We start from the raw sequence: 16507 nt of genomic DNA on the forward strand, positions 1-16507 counted from the left end.
TGGCCCACCTGGGGGTCTGCCTGCCAAAGACAGAGAGACAGAGGGAGAGAGCCAGCCGGGGGCCGAGTGGGACACCACATGCTGCACGCTGGGGCCACTACATAGGAAATGATGGGGTAGGCTGGAGCTGTTTCATCCTCCTCAACACCCCTCCCTCCCTATCAAGGCTGTCCTGAGGGAGTTGCAGTGGTTGAAAAAACACTGCTCAACTACGCCCCCTGCTGCCTGTGCAAGGTTATGAGTTCTCTTTATATAACGTAGATCATTTGACCAGTGATACAGTTCACTGTGTTGGTCATTACTGCGTTGGGGAAGGCCGACACCTCTAGCACTGAGATTCAGTGCTAGAGGTGTCACTACAGACCCTGGTTCGATTCCAGGCTGTATAACATCCGGCTGTGCACAACTGGCCCAGCGTCTTCCGGGTTAGGGTTTGGCTGGGGGAGGACCCCATGTTCCTTAATGTTGATGTGGTTGTTACTGACAAGAAGCACATGGCTGTGCTCTTTAAATCACCACTTTATTAAGTCAGGATTCCTATTTGTCTCAGCCATGCCTCCTTGCCCGTCCAACATTTCCTCATCTCCCACCCCTTCTAATGCGACTATCCCAGATGCTTCTCTCTCTTTTCCCCTGCACCACTACAAAGTTTCTCCCTGCAGGCAGTCACTGAGTCCGAGGTGCTAAAGGAGCTCCTTAAAACTTATTGGTGACAGGGGGGCAGTACTAAGTATCAAATAAGGTGCCCGGAGTAAACTGCCTGCTACTCTGTCCCAGATGCAAATATATGCATATTATTAGTAGTATTGGATAGAAAACACACTGAAGTTTCTAAAACTGTTTGAATGATGTCTGCGTGTATAACAGAACTCCTATGGCAGGTGAAAACCTGTGAAAAATCCAACCAGGAAGTGGGAAATCTGAGGTTTGTAGTTTAACTCTTTGCCATTCCAATATACAGTGTAAATGGGGCTTCCACTAGATGTCAGTTTTTAGAACTTTGTTTGAGGCTTCTACTGTGAAGTGGGGGCGAATGAGCGGGGATTGAGCCAGGTGTCTGGCAGAGTACCACAGGCTCGTGAGGCGAGGTCATGAGAGAGTTAGCTCTCGTTCCATTGCTTTTCTACAGACAATGGAATTCTCCGGTTGGAATATTATTGAAGATTTATGATAAAAACATCAAAGATTCTATACTTAGTTTGACAAGTTTCTCAGACCTGTAATATAACTGACTTTTCATCTGACATTCAGCTGGACCTGAACGCGCGTTTGGATTTGTTTACTAAATGCCCTAAGAAAAGAAGCTATTTGGACATAAATGATGAACTTTATCTAACAAATCAAACATTTGTTGAACTGGGATTCATGGGAGTGCATTCTGATGAAGAACAAAGGTAAGTGAATATTTATAATGCTACTTCTGACTAATGTTGACGACACAATATGGTGGATATCTTTTTGGCTGCTTTGTTGTCTGAATGCTGTACTCAGATTATTGCATGGTTTGCTTTTTCCGCAACGTTTAAAAAAATAATCTGACACAGCGGTTGCATTAAGGAGAAGTATATCTCTAATTCCATGGATAACAATTGAATTTTCATCAACATTTATGAGTATTTCTGTAAATTGATATGGCTCTCTGCACAATCACCGCATGTTTTAGAACTACTGAACGTAACGCGCCAATGTAAAGCGAGATTTTTTAAATACAAATATGCACTTCAGCAAACAAAACATACATATATTGTGTAACATGAGGTCCTATGAGGGTCATCTGATGAAGATCATCCAAGGTTTGTGATTAATTTGACCTCTGTGCTTTGCGACTCCTCTCTTTGGCTGGGAAAAATGGCTGTGTTTTTCTGTGACTTGATGGTGACCTAACAATCGTTTGTGGTGCTTTCGCTGTAAAGCCTTTTTGAAATCAGACACTGTGGCTGGATTAATGAGATTTTATCTTTAAAATGGTCTAAAATACTTGTATGCTTGAGGATTTTTTGTTTGTTTTGAATTTGGCGCCCTGCACTTTCACTGGCTGTTGGCGAGGTGGGACGCTACCGTCCCACATATCCCAGAGAGGTTAAAACTTGACCCCCCCCCCCAAAAAAAAACATATTGGTCAGATGATTTAGATCCTTTAAGGTTGCTGCCCCTATCATCGCCAAGCCCCTCCACTTTCTGGGGAGGTTCCCATTGCTTGTAAGGCAGCCACAGTTCGTCTTTTATCTAAAGGGGAGATCAAGATGATCCTAACTGTTAATGGCACATTTCTATTTTGCCCCATTTTTCAAAAGTGTTGGAAAAACTGGTCAATAAATCAACCCGCTTGCTTTCGTGATGCTTATGGTATTCTCTCGGGTATGCAATCTAGTTTCCGCTCAGGTTATGGAGGCGTCACTGCAACCTTAAAGGTCCTCAATGATGTCACAATTGCCCATGATTCTAAGCAATATTGCGCTATTTCTATTGACTTGGCCAAAGCTTTTGATACGGTAGACCATTCCATTCTTGTGGGCCGGCTAAGGAGTATTGGTGTCTGAGGGGTTTCGCCCTGGTTTGCTAACTACACCTAAAAGAGTACAGTGTATAAAGTCAGAAAATCTGCTGCCTCAGCCATAGTACCCCAAGGCTCAATCCTAGGCCCCACGATCTTCTCAATTTACATCAACAACATAGCTCAGGCAGTAGGAAGCTCTCATCCATTTAAATGCAGATGATAGTCTATACTCAGCTGGCACCTCCCAGGATGTTGTGTTAAATGCTCTACAACAAGGCTTTCTCTAACCTTTACCTTGTGCTGAACAACTCCAAAACAAAGGTCATATGGTTTGGTAAGAAGAATGCCCCTCTTCCTACAGGAGTCATTACTACCTCGGAGGGTTTAGACCGAGGTAGTCACCTCATACAAGTACTTGGGAGTATGGCTAGATGGTGCACTGTTCTTCTCTCAGCACATATCCAAGCTGCAGAATAAAATTAAAACTAGACTTGGTTTCCTCTATCGTAAATCGCTCCTTTCACCCCAGCTGCCAAACTAACCCTGATTCAAATGACCATCCTACCCATGCTAGATTACAGAATCATAATTTATAGATCGACAGGTAAGGGTGCTCTCGAGCTGCTAGACGTTCTTTACCATTCGGCCATTAGATTTGCCACCAAAGCGCCTTATAGGACACATCACCGCACACTCTATTCTCCTCTGTAAACTGCCATCTCGTTATTGCCGTTGCAAGACCCACTGGTTGTTGCTTATTTTTAAAACCCTCTTAGGACTCACTCCCCCTTATCTGAGATATCTACTGCAGCCCTCATCCTCCACATACAACACCCGTTCTGCCAGTCACATTCTGTTAAATGTCCCCAAAGCACACACATCCCTGGGTCGCTCATTTTTTCAGTTCACTGCAGCTAGTGACTGGAACGAGCTGCAACACTTAAACTGGACAGTTTTATCTCAATCTCTTCTTTCAAAGACATTCTGACAGGTGTGGCTGCTTTGTGTGATGTATTGTTGTCTTTACCTTCTTGACCTTTGTGCTGTTGACTGTGCCCAATATGTTTGTACCATGTTGCTGCCTTGCTATGTTGTTGACTTAGGTCTCTATGTAGTGTTGTCTCTCTTGTTGCGATGTGTGTTTTGTCCTATATTTATATTGTATTTAGTTATTTATTTTAATCCCAGGCCCCCGTCCTCGCATGAGGCCTTTTGGTAAATAAGAATGTCCTTAAGTAACTTGCCTAGTTAAATAAAAAGGTGAAATTAACTAAAGATAACAGCTGATAAAGCACACTGCCTATCAGATTAGTTTCATAATGTGCCAGGTAAACCTGTATATTAGGGCAAAGGTAAGGGGATGGGCCAGTGGGGAAAAGGTAAACACAGCCATGAAGTCGGCCAAGTGTGCCCTCTTGTGGCGGTTTAAGGAGAATGAAGTAGGCCTAGTTGTTTTAAGAGGATTGCCTCGGATTCCAAGGTTGGCTGCTGACAGAATCTTTGAAATGTGACGCAAACGGGTCTCATTCAGCACCATTTGCGTAGACTGTGTAGAGCCCTTAACATGTACTTTGCTGGCAGCCAACCTTGGAATCGGATGCTATCCTCTTAAAATACTAGACATCTCAGTCAGACATAAGATTATGCTTAGGAAAGGAAGGCAGGCAAATGACTTGAGTCGTATCAACCCCTATGCCGGTAGTGTCTAGTACAGCGTCCAGCATCTCCGGTCTCCTTTCCTAAACCAATAGTGTCACGTAAGCTAGTCAGAGTTTGAGTCAGTTCAGGAAATTTGTTGAAATTCATGAACAAATCATGAATTTATTGATCTTATTTCAGTGTCCTGTCTCAGATAATATAATTCATGTAATTGCATGATAGTCGTGGTTAATCTCAAAGAACTAAATATGGAACTATAAAAAAAAAAAAAACTGAATCTTGCTAGTACAGATCGTTTTGCCCATTAAACAGTCACTCTCAAGAACCACTTCTTAAAACACAGAGCAGTGAATTAACTTATAACAAGACTTGGGTCTTCCAAATAGGTCTTTCAGAGGAGGTTGAGAGGGTACGAGGTGTGCGAATGCTCATTTAGGGGTAATTCACACCTCGTCACAACAATGGGGCAGAGGCCCCGGAGACCAGGGGCAGGCCCTGTTCCCAAACCAGCTACAGGTTGGCCATGGGAACTCTCACCAGAGGTGGCCACTCATTGCGCCGAGAGATGAAAATAGTTCCCACACTGATAGCCGTGTACAATATTGATGCATGAGAACATAGACCCTCACAGCAACACACTGGTGAGGGGCAAATCCCATTATAAGAGATGTTGCTCTAGCTAGTGAAATTAATGAGAATGTGTTGTCACTACCAAGTTCCAAAATGCACTCATTTGTTTTGGAAATGCAGCACAACCTAGTCCAACCTCTAGAGCAGTGGTAACCAAGTCAAGATTACTTTTGCAATCAAAAAGCAAGCAGAGATCTACTGCTCAGAATTATTATTAAAACATGACTTAACATGAACCTAATATAAACAGTTCTGTAGGAATGAGGTTTGTGCAGTAAGCCTAATAGATTGCAGCATATTGGCTATATGCCTGGCCTACCAATATTGTTCATTTTAGACCATATTATATTTCAAAACTCAAGCTTTGATAAAGTAGATCAGTTGGTATAGCACTTGAGGCACAGCGGAGGATAAATTGAAATCTGCAAATAATTTGCTGGACTGATGGTACCTGCAGCTGATGGTCATGGTGCTTTCAAGACAACTGGGAACACGATTAAAAAAATAAATATAACAAAAACCTAGGTCAAATCATGACATCCGTGATCTTCAGGTCAGAAAATCAGAGCTCTAGAAAAATGCGAGTTTCAAACTTGAAATTTCAAGTTTGATGACTGTTCCAAAAGACCCCCCCCAGTCTGATCTTTTTTTCTTTCCTCGGAATACCCAGTTGTCTTGAATGCACTGAAGTGGGAGATCTCCGACTTCCCAGTTGTTTTGAACATGGCATTAGTCTAAACAGAGGTCGACTGACCAGAGAGAGGGGACACTGTCTTCCACCTGATGACGAAACTGAAATCGCACCACATCAGCCTCATGCACAAATTCATGTTGTTCCTATGACCAGAGAAAGTGAAATATTCCTCCATATTAAGACACGACGAGCTACAATTAATAAAAACTGCAGGGCTATCAATACCCTTGTAGTAGGGACAAGCACTTGTGTTTTGTAATAGTGTTGAACAAAAACAGTGATGACAGTGCTGAATAAAAACAGATATGAAATCACTCATTAAAACAGCAGCTCTTTGCTGTATCTGACAATCTCTGGTCATTGGCCTCGGCTAATAGGGATCATAATCATTTTTATTTATTTATTTTAAAAGGAATGCCTTGAAGAACTTGATCGACCGATTGGTGACCACTGCCCTGAAACGACAAAATTGTTCTCATATTCCAAGATAGTTTAATGTAATTTGAACAGGGGAACAAGGGAACCAAACAGAACCCAATCGAAATGCTACTTGACCTACGATAAGGTTTTAGAGAAACTGATGTTAATCAGTGCCAAAATTTGTGCCTCCTTATTTTATCCCCCTAGAAACTCAGTGAAGATGACTAGTCTAGTCATGCTTTTACTATACACTTGTGTGTATAAGGTAGTGGTTGTGGAATTGTTAGGTTACATTACTCGTTGGTCATTACTGCATTGTCGGAACTAGAAGCACAAGCATTAACATCTGCTGACCATGTGTATGGGACAAACAATTTGATGTTCAGCCTTAGAACCTTGAGGCAAGTGCATTAATTCAAAGACAAAAAATATGCTGACGTACAAAATTGGCCTTGAAATGTAGCTGAATTAATCTACCTTTGCACTCTAACATTGGACAAGTGTTCCATACATTAGGCTCCTCAGGTTCCCAAGGGGAAGCCATAGAGATGAGAACAGGATCCAGCTCCTTCTCTCACGGGGACACCCAAACACCTCAAAGTAACACAGCTCCTCCAGTCTAAGTGGGACAAGTGTAGAATCCAGCACCAAGAGGCCTGGCACACTCCACTCACAGCAGCCTGACAAGTGTGCCCTTTGAAGTGAGAGAAGTGTGCTTTTTCAAAATGCCCACCTTCCCAACCCCATACCTTAAACCCCTGGTAGTTAGCAGACCCTTTACAGTAGGCTGACAAGTGTGCCCTTTGAAGTGGACAACAGGACCACACCTGAAAGTTTAAAGAAGTGTGCTCTTTTAAGTAGCCACCTTGCCAGACTCACACCTCCCGTCCCCGATGTGCCTTGTGGGAAACAATTCACACCGCAAGCACTAGCTTGAACCAATTAAAGAGCCACATGGGATCTACCTGAGAAGTGTGATAAGAGTGTCACTTGAAGTAACCACCTTTCATTTAGCACATTTTAATACCCACTGGCACAAGCCAGTCTGCTTAGAAGTTGTAAAGAACTTCATCTGGCAATCTTTCACCTCTACTTTCAATAATTGGTCCTACAAAGCAATAAAAATGTTTTAATGAAAACATACCGTGTTTCCTTGTTCATCCACTGAATTGCTACCTGTAGACAGGGAGAAAAACATTACTTATGATAATATTACACATCTATTTGCTTTGAAAAAACATGCACATTTATTGCATTACATGCATCAGATGCCATGCATTCACAATTCAAATTACTTCTGAAAAGCATATGGCACTGCAGTGTCAAGCGTTTCAGAAAAGAGACATTCTCATGAAACATTCAACCATTGCTTTTGACAAGTACGGTCATTGTCTTCTACAATTCAACCATCCATCTAGGCTGACCGCAATGACAGTCCGACATATTTTGAGAAAACACATTTGAGAAAGACACGAGTGCAAATAAACAGCCAATCAAAATTCTACACCATTGAGATGAAAGGCGAGTAAATATACAAATCTGCCCATTCACCTGAAGCTCAAAACAAGTTACCAAGAATGCCCTCCTAAAAGGACATTTTCCACCGAGCAAGGAGAGGGTGCCCCAAATCACTCTACTATCTTCAGTATGACCTTCACTAGTGCTGTTGGTTCAGTGTCAGTCATTGACACGCTGCTGCGCTGACAGATTGGAGGGACCAGGAGGACTCACCGAATACGTACACCATGCCGACCGCACCCCCTATCCCCATCAGGCCTGCTAACCGCATCACCATCTTCTTGGCATAGGCTGTGTTCTCCTTCTGTTTCTTGTCCTCTCCCTGGTCCTGCTTCTGCTCCGAGTCCCCATCCCCTTCTGGAGGGGGCTGGCCCTGTCAGAGCAAATAGCCAGGTCAGATTCCCTTTTACTTCCTCACCACAAGTCAGCTAGACATTATTTTGGGAATACATAGCTATAATACAGAACAGATTGGAAAATAAGGAATTTAGATAATTTAAAGGGAAATGAGATTACGTGCACACACACACACACACACAGCCAAATCAATAAAAACAAACTCAGTGATGTAAGACCGTGGTCATAGATTCAAAAGATTGAGATTCAATTTAAAGTAAAATAGCCTGCACTGTTATTAAACTGTGACAATAAGATTAATCAGTGTGTCTGACCTTCAAAAATCTAGAAAAACCTTGACAGATAATGTTACCATATATATATATATAATGTAATGTTAGCCTTGATGTGTAATAAATAAATAGTAAACGGTGGCTGAACATGGGAGTATAAGTGCTAGCTAGCTGGATATCTAGGTAAAGCTAGTTATCTACTTGGCTAGGGGATGAATCATCTAACTCCTTGGTAGCTGGCTGGCTAGAACATCTACTGAAATATGCCTCGGTGTGTGACATGTGAAAGTAAGCTAACTAGTTAGGTAACACTAACTCACTGGCAATGGATAAGATGTGCAGTTAGCTAATTATTAAAGGCGAGTAGCAAAGACAAAGCTAGTTGTCTAGCTAGTTGACTTACAGGGACCGTGCTATCCAGGACCCTCCGGACGTCACTAGCCAATTGAAGGTGAAATTCAAATGGTTTAGCTGAAGGGTATGGTCAATGATCCCGGACTGCACTGGCCTGCCTGGATGACAGACTAGCCTAGCTCAACGTGCTAATAGGACGAGTCCATTCATTCAACCAAATAATAGGGTGTAAATGGAGTCTCGTGAGAGACCCGGAGGTTCAACAAACTGGAATTGACAACATGAAAACCAAACCAGCTGATTCATTGAATGTCTCTTTTGTTTTTCTGTAGCCTTGCATGATTATGGCTGTCTAGTTAACGTTACCCAACCAGGCAGGGGGGATGTCAGTTGGCTAGTTAGTTAACGTTACCTAGCCCGCTTGACTCACCTGACTATTCTGTTGCTGCTTAAGCCTCTCTTGCAAGATTGATTGAGCGAGTCCACCTGTAGCACTGCCCTCTCCTGTTGTCTTCTCCGTAGAAAGTGCCCGAATCAAGTCCACCACTGCAGGGGTTGAACCACGTCTGCTCCAGTTCCTGAGCGTGAGGAGGCCCCTACTCGCCCGGACACACATGGGGAACATCGACGTCGCCGACATCTTGAATGGGAAAGAGCCGGTGAACATAGCGCGAGTGAAAAGGACAAAAGCGCCTGATTGGCTTATGTTACTCTGAGCAACATCCATAAGGTGCAATAAAAATCGTTAACGGTCATGTGGAACAAAATAGGGCGGTACCTGCAGCTTTTTCTCCAATCGAAACTAAGATTTCATTGACCTTCGAATGCACCGCAAAATGTCCGTCATTACTGATGGCAATGCCCAAAGTATGTTAAAAATATATCACCTGCCCTGTAGGTTTTTACTGTAGCCTAATACACACAACTTCGACCAGTCTAAATTGTATTAAATTAATTAAATTAATAAATTGTATTTTATAAGACATGGCAAACTTAGTTTGCACTGATTTGTCTTTCAAATGTTAAACCTTTAGCATAGCAACAATGATTATCATAATTTCATCCTTTCATGTTGGTTATTTTGCTTTTCTATATCTAATATTAATGACCACTAGAGGGCAGCCATAACACACAGCATCTGCTTCAGATTTTGGGAGTTGCACCCGCAAGACGAGAACGATTCTATTTTTTACGGTTGGACCGACGGTACCAGTGACTTGCCACAGTTGTACCTGTGCACCACTCTATTTGCGGACATTACACATTTACTCATCATATTATTTTAAGTGTTCAGTTGATCAAATTGTTCATATACATAAACAAGTTTCAAATTTCATGCAACAACAGTGCATCCATTATGCATAAAAACAATCAGGAGAACAAATTAAGACACAAATATATCATTTATTGTCATCATTAAACAACACATGTTAATCAAAAAGTGTTTAACATAAGAAATAATTACTTGTTGACCACCGATGGTAACCCAAACAATCAGTTCTTCACAAATGTTACAGATAAAATGACACCCTACATTCACCTTACAAGTTCAAAGCATCAAAAACAACATTCACCTATCCTGGATCCCCACATGGGTAAATCAACTGTTGTTTTTTGTCACATGTCCGATACCCAGGCCATTCAAAGATAGCATGGTTGCTGTCTCTGTTCAGATATTACATTCCACTCCTTGCCAAACACTCTTTGGAATATAACAAGGAGTGGAATGTTACATAGACTAGTACCCAGACTAATTCAAAGGGTGCCTTTCAGCGGGTCACATTCTCTGCACCGTTGGAACGGGCTACCGCATAACTGTTGCATAGCTGTTCTCACAAGGATCAATTACCATCTCTGAACAAAAAAGGAAATGCATATAGTGGCCAAACTCATTGATTCTCATATACTGTAATTTGTGTATGGCACTAGCAACAAGAATTCCCCTCCTCTGCGGCAGCCTCCTCTTTCCCCCCAGGCCAAAGGGGTGCACTGGTTATCTTGTTGCCCACTTTAGCAGCCTCACTTTGAACACCATCACTTCCAACACGCTTCTGTATTTCAGAGGCCATGGTTAAAAATGATTTCTCGACATTATCAGCATTTTTCGCACTGGTCTCCAGGAATGGAATCTTCAGGGATGAAGCAAATTTCTGAAGCAATTGTACCAATAAAAAAAGAGAGCAGAATTGTATGACATTTATCATGACACACCAGAACAAAAGCACAATAACGTGTGATTAGCATGTCTATCTATGATTAACAATGATTTGTAGTTGATGAAGAATCGATTGTGCATTGGTGGCACAAGTATTTTATGAGTGAGAACAGACACTTACTTGACCAGTGGCAGAGTCCACTACCTTTTTAGAGACCAAGTCACACTTGTTTCCCACAAGCAATTTGGAGACATTTTCACACGCATAGCGGTCAATCTCCTCCAACCACTGCTTCACGTTGTTAAAGGACTCCTGGCAAAATAGTTGAAATCTCGTACATATAGTTTTATCTCTAACTCCAGTACATTTTGATGCAATAGACGGTCAATCCATCCCATAGACAGGAGGAGTTCAAATACACTGTATTACCTGATCAGTGACATCATACACAATGATGATCCCATGTGCTCCTCTGTAGTAGCTGGATGTGATGGTCCGGAACCTCTCCTGTCCGGCTGTGTCCCACTAGGAGAGATAGATCAAACAGATAGAAATTACAAACAAGCCTTACCACATCCCCATTACCAAAATGTACAACTATACATTTTACAGAGCTATGCAGAGTTTGTCGTATAAACATGTACTTACAATTTGTAGTTTGACAGTCTTCCCATCCATTTCAATGGTTCTGATCTTAAAGTCGACCCCGATTGTGCTGATGTAGCTCTCTGTGTAGGTGTCATCCTGAGGTGTAGAGACAACTGAGCAGTGTTATTATTTACAATGGGAGAATGGCTGAACAAACCTTCAAACAGTGGTTAATAAGTGGGTTGGATGACATTTTGCAGTGTCCTTTCCACAAAGGAAATGGCCGTCGCTTTCTGTTTACTCTAGACTCCTTGCCATATGGGACAACAAAGGATTGTGTGTATTCTGTTTTAACACAATCAAATACAATTTTTAGTGGTCACATACACGTTTGGCAGATGTTATTGCGGGTGTAGCGAAAAGCTTTGCCTACCGCAAACCTCAAGAGCAGGCAAGACTTGCCGACACCAGAGTCTCCAATAAGAAGCAGTTTGAACAGGTAGTCGCTGAGGAATACATTACATTATTATTCAGGTTGATTATATATCATCAAGTAGGATAAAGAAACACACCATTGATAAATGGAAGATGCACTATTGTTATTGCATACAAGCTCTGCAGAAACACACACACACAGCTGTCGGCCTCCCATCTCTTTAGTATTGGTTGGTTCGGCCAAGTTATCGAGGGCCGAAGAGTTTCTTTGTGCTGTTCCAAAGCAACTAAATAAAACATTTGTTTGGGTTGACTCCCATTGCACCACATCCATTGCTCTAAGTGGGTAAATGTGTCCCAAATTCAGAGAGCCTTTTATTATCCCACAAACCTAAAAGGGCCTTTAAATGTAGCTACAATGTTATCCAAGACAATAGCCTACTTAAACATGACACATCATGCTTCGACAACTGTACAAATAATACTACAACACCATTGTCACTCACAACTCATCACTACTTACTATTCAGGATTCATGACCAGATAGCTGGATCCAGAGGGCAGAATGTAAAAGAAAAGAAAAACAACTGTGAACAGAATGCCTGTTATCTTGGGCCTTTCACAGATGCTTTGTGTTGATGTTCTTCAGACAGCACCTTGTATGATGAGCCGGGAGTCCTATCATTTATTAAAACCTAAGATCATGTTTCAATGCCGTCATTACCTGAGTCTTAAAGCTGTTGCCTGGTTTAGCTTGGGAACTGACTGATCACAGAACCCATTCGTTCATTCACTGCCTCCAGGAACAAATCATTTCAAAACAGGTTGTTTTATTCTTAAGATTTGGTTGAAGGAGTCACATATTACATGTTACAGTACAGTAGTCTAGAGAATGTTTTAAAAATCATTCAGTCTGGAAAAACAAAAGTTAATTGAAGTTCAGTGAAAAGGTTACTTTTCATAAAAACATTTCTTCAGCATTGACAAAATATATCTAAAACATTCTCAAAACTTTCCAAAAAAGTTGGACACTCAATATAATTTAAACTCAATACAAAATGAAAATACATTAAATTGAAGTGCAAATGCTACAAATATGGCCAGTTTCTATTTAGTCGTCTCGTAGTTGTAGTGGGATTTATTGCCAGTTTAAAAACCAAACCACCTAACCTTTGGATAGTAATGAGAGGTTGGCAGACGAAACCTCATTCATACTTTCCACATGTATGTGCCGCTCTTTTGTGTGTGTGTAATCTAATCGATTTGACTCAAATTAATCTAGAAATGTGGCTGGTTATGCTTGAAGTGTTTGGATGACCAGTCTTTGCATACTTGTTAGAGGAAACCTACAAATGAGACCATGTAAAACAAAACAGGCTCAGATAAACAGTTCGCTTACCCTCAAAAATAATTTTTAGAGTATTGCACAAGTTTTTCTTTGACAGACATCCTTGCAATGTCCACTCTTGTTCCATTCAGTAAAAAAAAAGTAATTTACCATAGTTCTGGAACCATGACACGTGGATCTCTTTATCATCAAAAGTTTCACAAAACAGTCACTAGTTAGAAAGCTCATCTCCAGTATATAAAGATATTCATCATTTTATTTTGGCTTCCTGCTATTCAGTACTCTATACTAGTGGCAGCATACTCATTCTCAATGTGAATCTGCAAACAGTATTAATGACATGATCTCAGTCCACAGGCAAGCACTTCACAGGTAGGGTCCGTGTGTATGTTGTGTTGGGTTCTGTAGGTGAACTGGGAGTTAAGAAGGCGGGTGGCCGTTGACCTTGTCCCGCAGGAGAGCCAGGGCATTGGTGGAGAAGTCTCGCAGGACGCTCACAGTCTCTCGCTGCATCTCCAGGGAGTCGCGTACAAACTCCTGCTGCGACTCCACCAGCTGCTGCACGGACTGGGCCAGGGCCCCCAGAGACCCCGACACGGCCCCTAGCAGGGCAGTAGTGGCCTGCTGCTCCTTGAGACTGAGGGAGGCACTGTGGGCTAGCTGCTTCCGGATTGCCCCCTGTCCCATGACTGACCCTGGAGAGGTAGAAGAGGAGGGAGGAGCAGGGAGAAAGGAAGAGGAGGGAGCTGGGAGGGAGGACGAGGAAGTAGCCATGGAGGAAGACACAGCGGTGGAAGCGGCGACGAATCTGGAGTAGGTGCGACGAGGCTCAGCAGGAGGGCGGAAGGAGCCCATGTGCCGTGGCTCCTCTTCTAGGTCCTCAAATCCCAGACTGTTGTCTACGGGTAATACACAAACGATGTGATACACACAGAAACATGGGTGCAAACACATTTACCAACAATAAAGCGAGAGAGAAAAGAGTTACCTTCATCGACTGGTGTCATGAATGAAAAATCACGAGACGACTGAGAAGGATCCCCTAAAAGGACAAAAAATAAATAACAAATATGACAAGGGAGATAATAAAAATCAATACAACATATTGTGTTGAGTGCGAAGAGAAGAGGACAAATGTTGTTCTGAATATAGAAAAGACTCACGGCCAAATGGCATCCGAGAAAACATGCCAATATCTTTATCTCGAGTTGAGAAAGGTGACATAGACGAGCCTATGGCGTGGGGGCTGGTGCCAGGCATACCCATATGATGAAGGCCAGCCATACCATTAGAGGTGCCAGAGGAGCGAGTCGACATCTCTGACATGTCACCAAAGTCCTTCTCCTCAGGTTCATGATTCATACTGCCCATGGTGGCCTTGTTCGGAGGGGACATGGCTAGTATTTCGTGCACCATTTTCTCCACCGGCGACAGGTTCTGGGAGATACGGACACCGTTAGGCCCTCGCATGGCCACCATCCTGCGCTTGGCGTCACACTTTAGGTCCGCCCATTTCTTGACGATCTCCATGACCTCCCGTTGGCACTCGCTGATTTTGTTGATGCAAATCGCGATGTCCGCCCATGTTCGCTTCCTCAGGTCTGACGAGGCGCCTTGGTTGAACTTGCCTGTGGCGGTGAAAAATGCAGATAATAGCACTCCAAGGAATAAAAGGCAAGCAGAGAATAAAAGAGACATACAAATGCAAAGTGAACATATGTCTATTAAGTGCTTCATGCACACAGTACACACTGAGTGGAGGTACTTACTTACGAGGATGTGCCTGTTTCTTTTGACCTCAGACAGCAGCAGATGGACTTCATCGAAGGTGAAGCGCGACTTCCTTTTCTTCATGGGCAAGTTGCCCCCAAGTTCCTCTATTTCGCTATAGGTGAATTTGAAATTCATGTTGCACCCCTAGGCCTGTTTACACGCACAAGAGATAGCCACCTATACCTGTGAGGGCACCACCCCTGGCACTGCCAGCCTGCAGGAGAACAAAATGTAAACCACACTGCACTCCACTGATAGGAATCGCTGTGTAAAGACATTATGGTTATAAAAGACCATGTAGCTCAGTTGGTAGAGCATGGTGCTTGCAACACCAGGGTTGTGGGTTTGATTCCCAGGACCATGCCTTTGTAAAAATGTATGCACGCATGACTGTAAGTTGCTAAGGATAAAAGCATCTGCTAAATGGCATATATAGAATGGTTTGGGGGAGATTTTATTATTTGGGAAAAGAATATGCCGTAATCAACGGGTATTCCAGGGATCCGTGCCTAAAACAACACTTCTGCAATGAATCAATCACTTTATTTTAAAAAATGATGCTAGGCATACATTTCAGTAGTGAGGACACCATGATTTACTATTGAGGAGAATACCTGACAACAGTTCATTGTAAAAAATAAATAAAAATACAACTCTGCATGGGAAATTAATGTGTCTATTTGTCTTTAAATTAACCATTTGTATAATTAGTAGCTTCAATCTCACACTCTCTTGCTAGGCCAATGAGCATTATGCTTCCTGGTTCTTTGTTGAGCCCCCTTCTAACCAGCTACAGTAACGTTAGCTATTTTGCTTTGATGTTTTGCGGAACAACGTCCAAGGCCAGTGTTTCCAACCACGTTAAACGTGCATCCTGCCATGCAACGAAGGGGACAAAATACAAATTAGAAAACGAACGCAGATCTTTACCAATGTGTTATAGATAAACTGATAAGACAATTGCGAGCGTTTTATGCATTCTGCCTAACTATAGTAGCTAACATTTTGAAGGAACGTTGGCTAATGTCGGTCGCTAGCTAGCTAACGTTGGCTGGCTAGCTAGGTCGTCCGCGTTTGTTTGCAGATTGTTTATATATATTTATAACTTCAATTAGCTTAGTAATTAACAATAACAAGTGTGAAGTTATGTTTCATTGGATATAGCCGGAATTACCAATATTGACGAATGTTTTTTTTTTCCTCCTCTTGCAGTGTAGCTTCATAAACTTCGCACAGACGACGAGAAGAATGCTGAGTTGCGCAGACTCTGATCGCGCTTTTTCCATGACCCACGGCGGCCACGAGCGCAACATGTACGAACTCTTACCAGAATAGGAATTTGGTATGACGCCAGGAATGGCCACATTACAGTTCAACGTGCATCAATCACTGCTGCAGTTGTTACGGAATAACGCACATTCATGGGTTGAACGAGTACACAACCCGTGGTGACATTTCTCAACCAAGTCATGTTGCTACTAAAACACACGAAGGCTTTCAATACTAGGCTACTTAATTATAAGAAAATAGCGTACAGGAGCGGAAATCGTATAATAGTCCATCTAAAACAAAGTATACGTTATATGTCAGAGATACTTCCTTTCCTGGGCTACAAGAAACACGACACGTTACCTATGTAATCACATTGGGAACCTGTTTCAATAAGTAAGACTTAAGAAATTAAACGACCACGAAGGGACTCGAACCCTCAATCTTCTGATTCGAAGTCAGACGCCTTATCCATTAGGCCACGCGGTCTATGTAATCTGGTTTCTTTACTCTCAAATTAACCGTAGCTAGCTATGT

At 42.4% G+C, this 16507-nt stretch overlaps 3 protein-coding genes and 1 non-coding gene across 5 annotated transcripts in view; all 4 read right to left on the bottom strand.

The window, feature by feature from the left end:
• The window catches only part of LOC118385186 (mitochondrial import inner membrane translocase subunit TIM50-like), a 31804-nt gene extending 22711 nt beyond the window's left edge, over positions 1-9093 (bottom strand). The window contains exons 1-3 of the mRNA XM_052525005.1: positions 8832-9093; positions 7632-7791; positions 7045-7076 (exon numbers count right to left, since the gene is read on the bottom strand). Coding sequence (XP_052380965.1) covers positions 7045-7076; positions 7632-7791; positions 8832-9068 — 429 coding nt within the window. The 5' untranslated portion in view covers positions 9069-9093. The remainder of the gene's footprint in view (positions 1-7044; positions 7077-7631; positions 7792-8831) is intronic.
• Positions 9094-9822: 729 nt separating this feature from the next.
• LOC118385224 (ras-related protein Rab-1A-like) lies at positions 9823-12272 on the bottom strand. The gene is made up of 6 exons (XM_035772188.2): positions 12104-12272; positions 11579-11651; positions 11206-11301; positions 10987-11082; positions 10738-10869; positions 9823-10551 (listed from the first exon to the last, which is right to left on the bottom strand). The coding sequence occupies exons 1-6, from the start codon at positions 12115-12117 to the stop codon at positions 10327-10329; spliced, it is 636 nt and encodes a 211-aa protein (XP_035628081.1). The 5' UTR covers positions 12118-12272; the 3' UTR covers positions 9823-10326.
• A 118-nt stretch (positions 12273-12390) lies between these two features.
• LOC118385191 (uncharacterized) lies at positions 12391-16391 on the bottom strand. 2 transcript variants are annotated; one of them, XM_052525010.1, is made up of 6 exons: positions 15876-16391; positions 15428-15575; positions 14698-14915; positions 14092-14556; positions 13917-13970; positions 12391-13827 (listed from the first exon to the last, which is right to left on the bottom strand). In XM_052525010.1, the coding sequence occupies exons 3-6, from the start codon at positions 14834-14836 to the stop codon at positions 13349-13351; spliced, it is 1137 nt and encodes a 378-aa protein (XP_052380970.1). In that variant the 5' UTR covers positions 14837-14915; positions 15428-15575; positions 15876-16391; the 3' UTR covers positions 12391-13348. The 2 variants fall into 2 exon arrangements, with proteins under 2 accessions (XP_052380970.1, XP_035628013.1); XM_035772120.2 differs by lacking the exon at positions 15428-15575.
• trnar-ucg (transfer RNA arginine (anticodon UCG)) lies at positions 16387-16459 on the bottom strand. Its single transcript has one exon. It is a non-coding gene; the product is annotated as a tRNA-Arg (tRNA).
• Between the last annotated feature and the right edge of the window lie 48 nt (positions 16460-16507).

The sequence above is a fragment of the Oncorhynchus keta genome, chromosome 1, assembly GCF_023373465.1.
Source record: "Oncorhynchus keta strain PuntledgeMale-10-30-2019 chromosome 1, Oket_V2, whole genome shotgun sequence".
Classification (NCBI taxonomy): domain Eukaryota; kingdom Metazoa; phylum Chordata; class Actinopteri; order Salmoniformes; family Salmonidae; genus Oncorhynchus; species Oncorhynchus keta.

Excerpts from the sequence above, each read along its gene's own strand:
- LOC118385224 (XM_035772188.2), bottom strand. Across the intron at positions 11,083-11,205 it reads AGACTGTCAAACTACAAATT|TGGGACACAGCCGGACAGGA; the intron begins GTAAGTACATGT and ends TATCTCTCCTAG. Across the intron at positions 10,870-10,986 it reads TGTATGATGTCACTGATCAG|GAGTCCTTTAACAACGTGAA; the intron begins GTAATACAGTGT and ends CTATTTTGCCAG.
- LOC118385191 (XM_035772120.2), bottom strand. The coding sequence starts at position 14,836 with ATGAATTTCAAATTCACCTATAGCGAAATAGAGGAACTTGGGGGCAAC. Across the intron at positions 14,557-14,697 it reads AAACAGGCACATCCTCGTAA|GCAAGTTCAACCAAGGCGCC; the intron begins GTAAGTACCTCC and ends TCACCGCCACAG. Across the intron at positions 13,828-13,916 it reads CATGACACCAGTCGATGAAG|ACAACAGTCTGGGATTTGAG; the intron begins GTAACTCTTTTC and ends TATTACCCGTAG.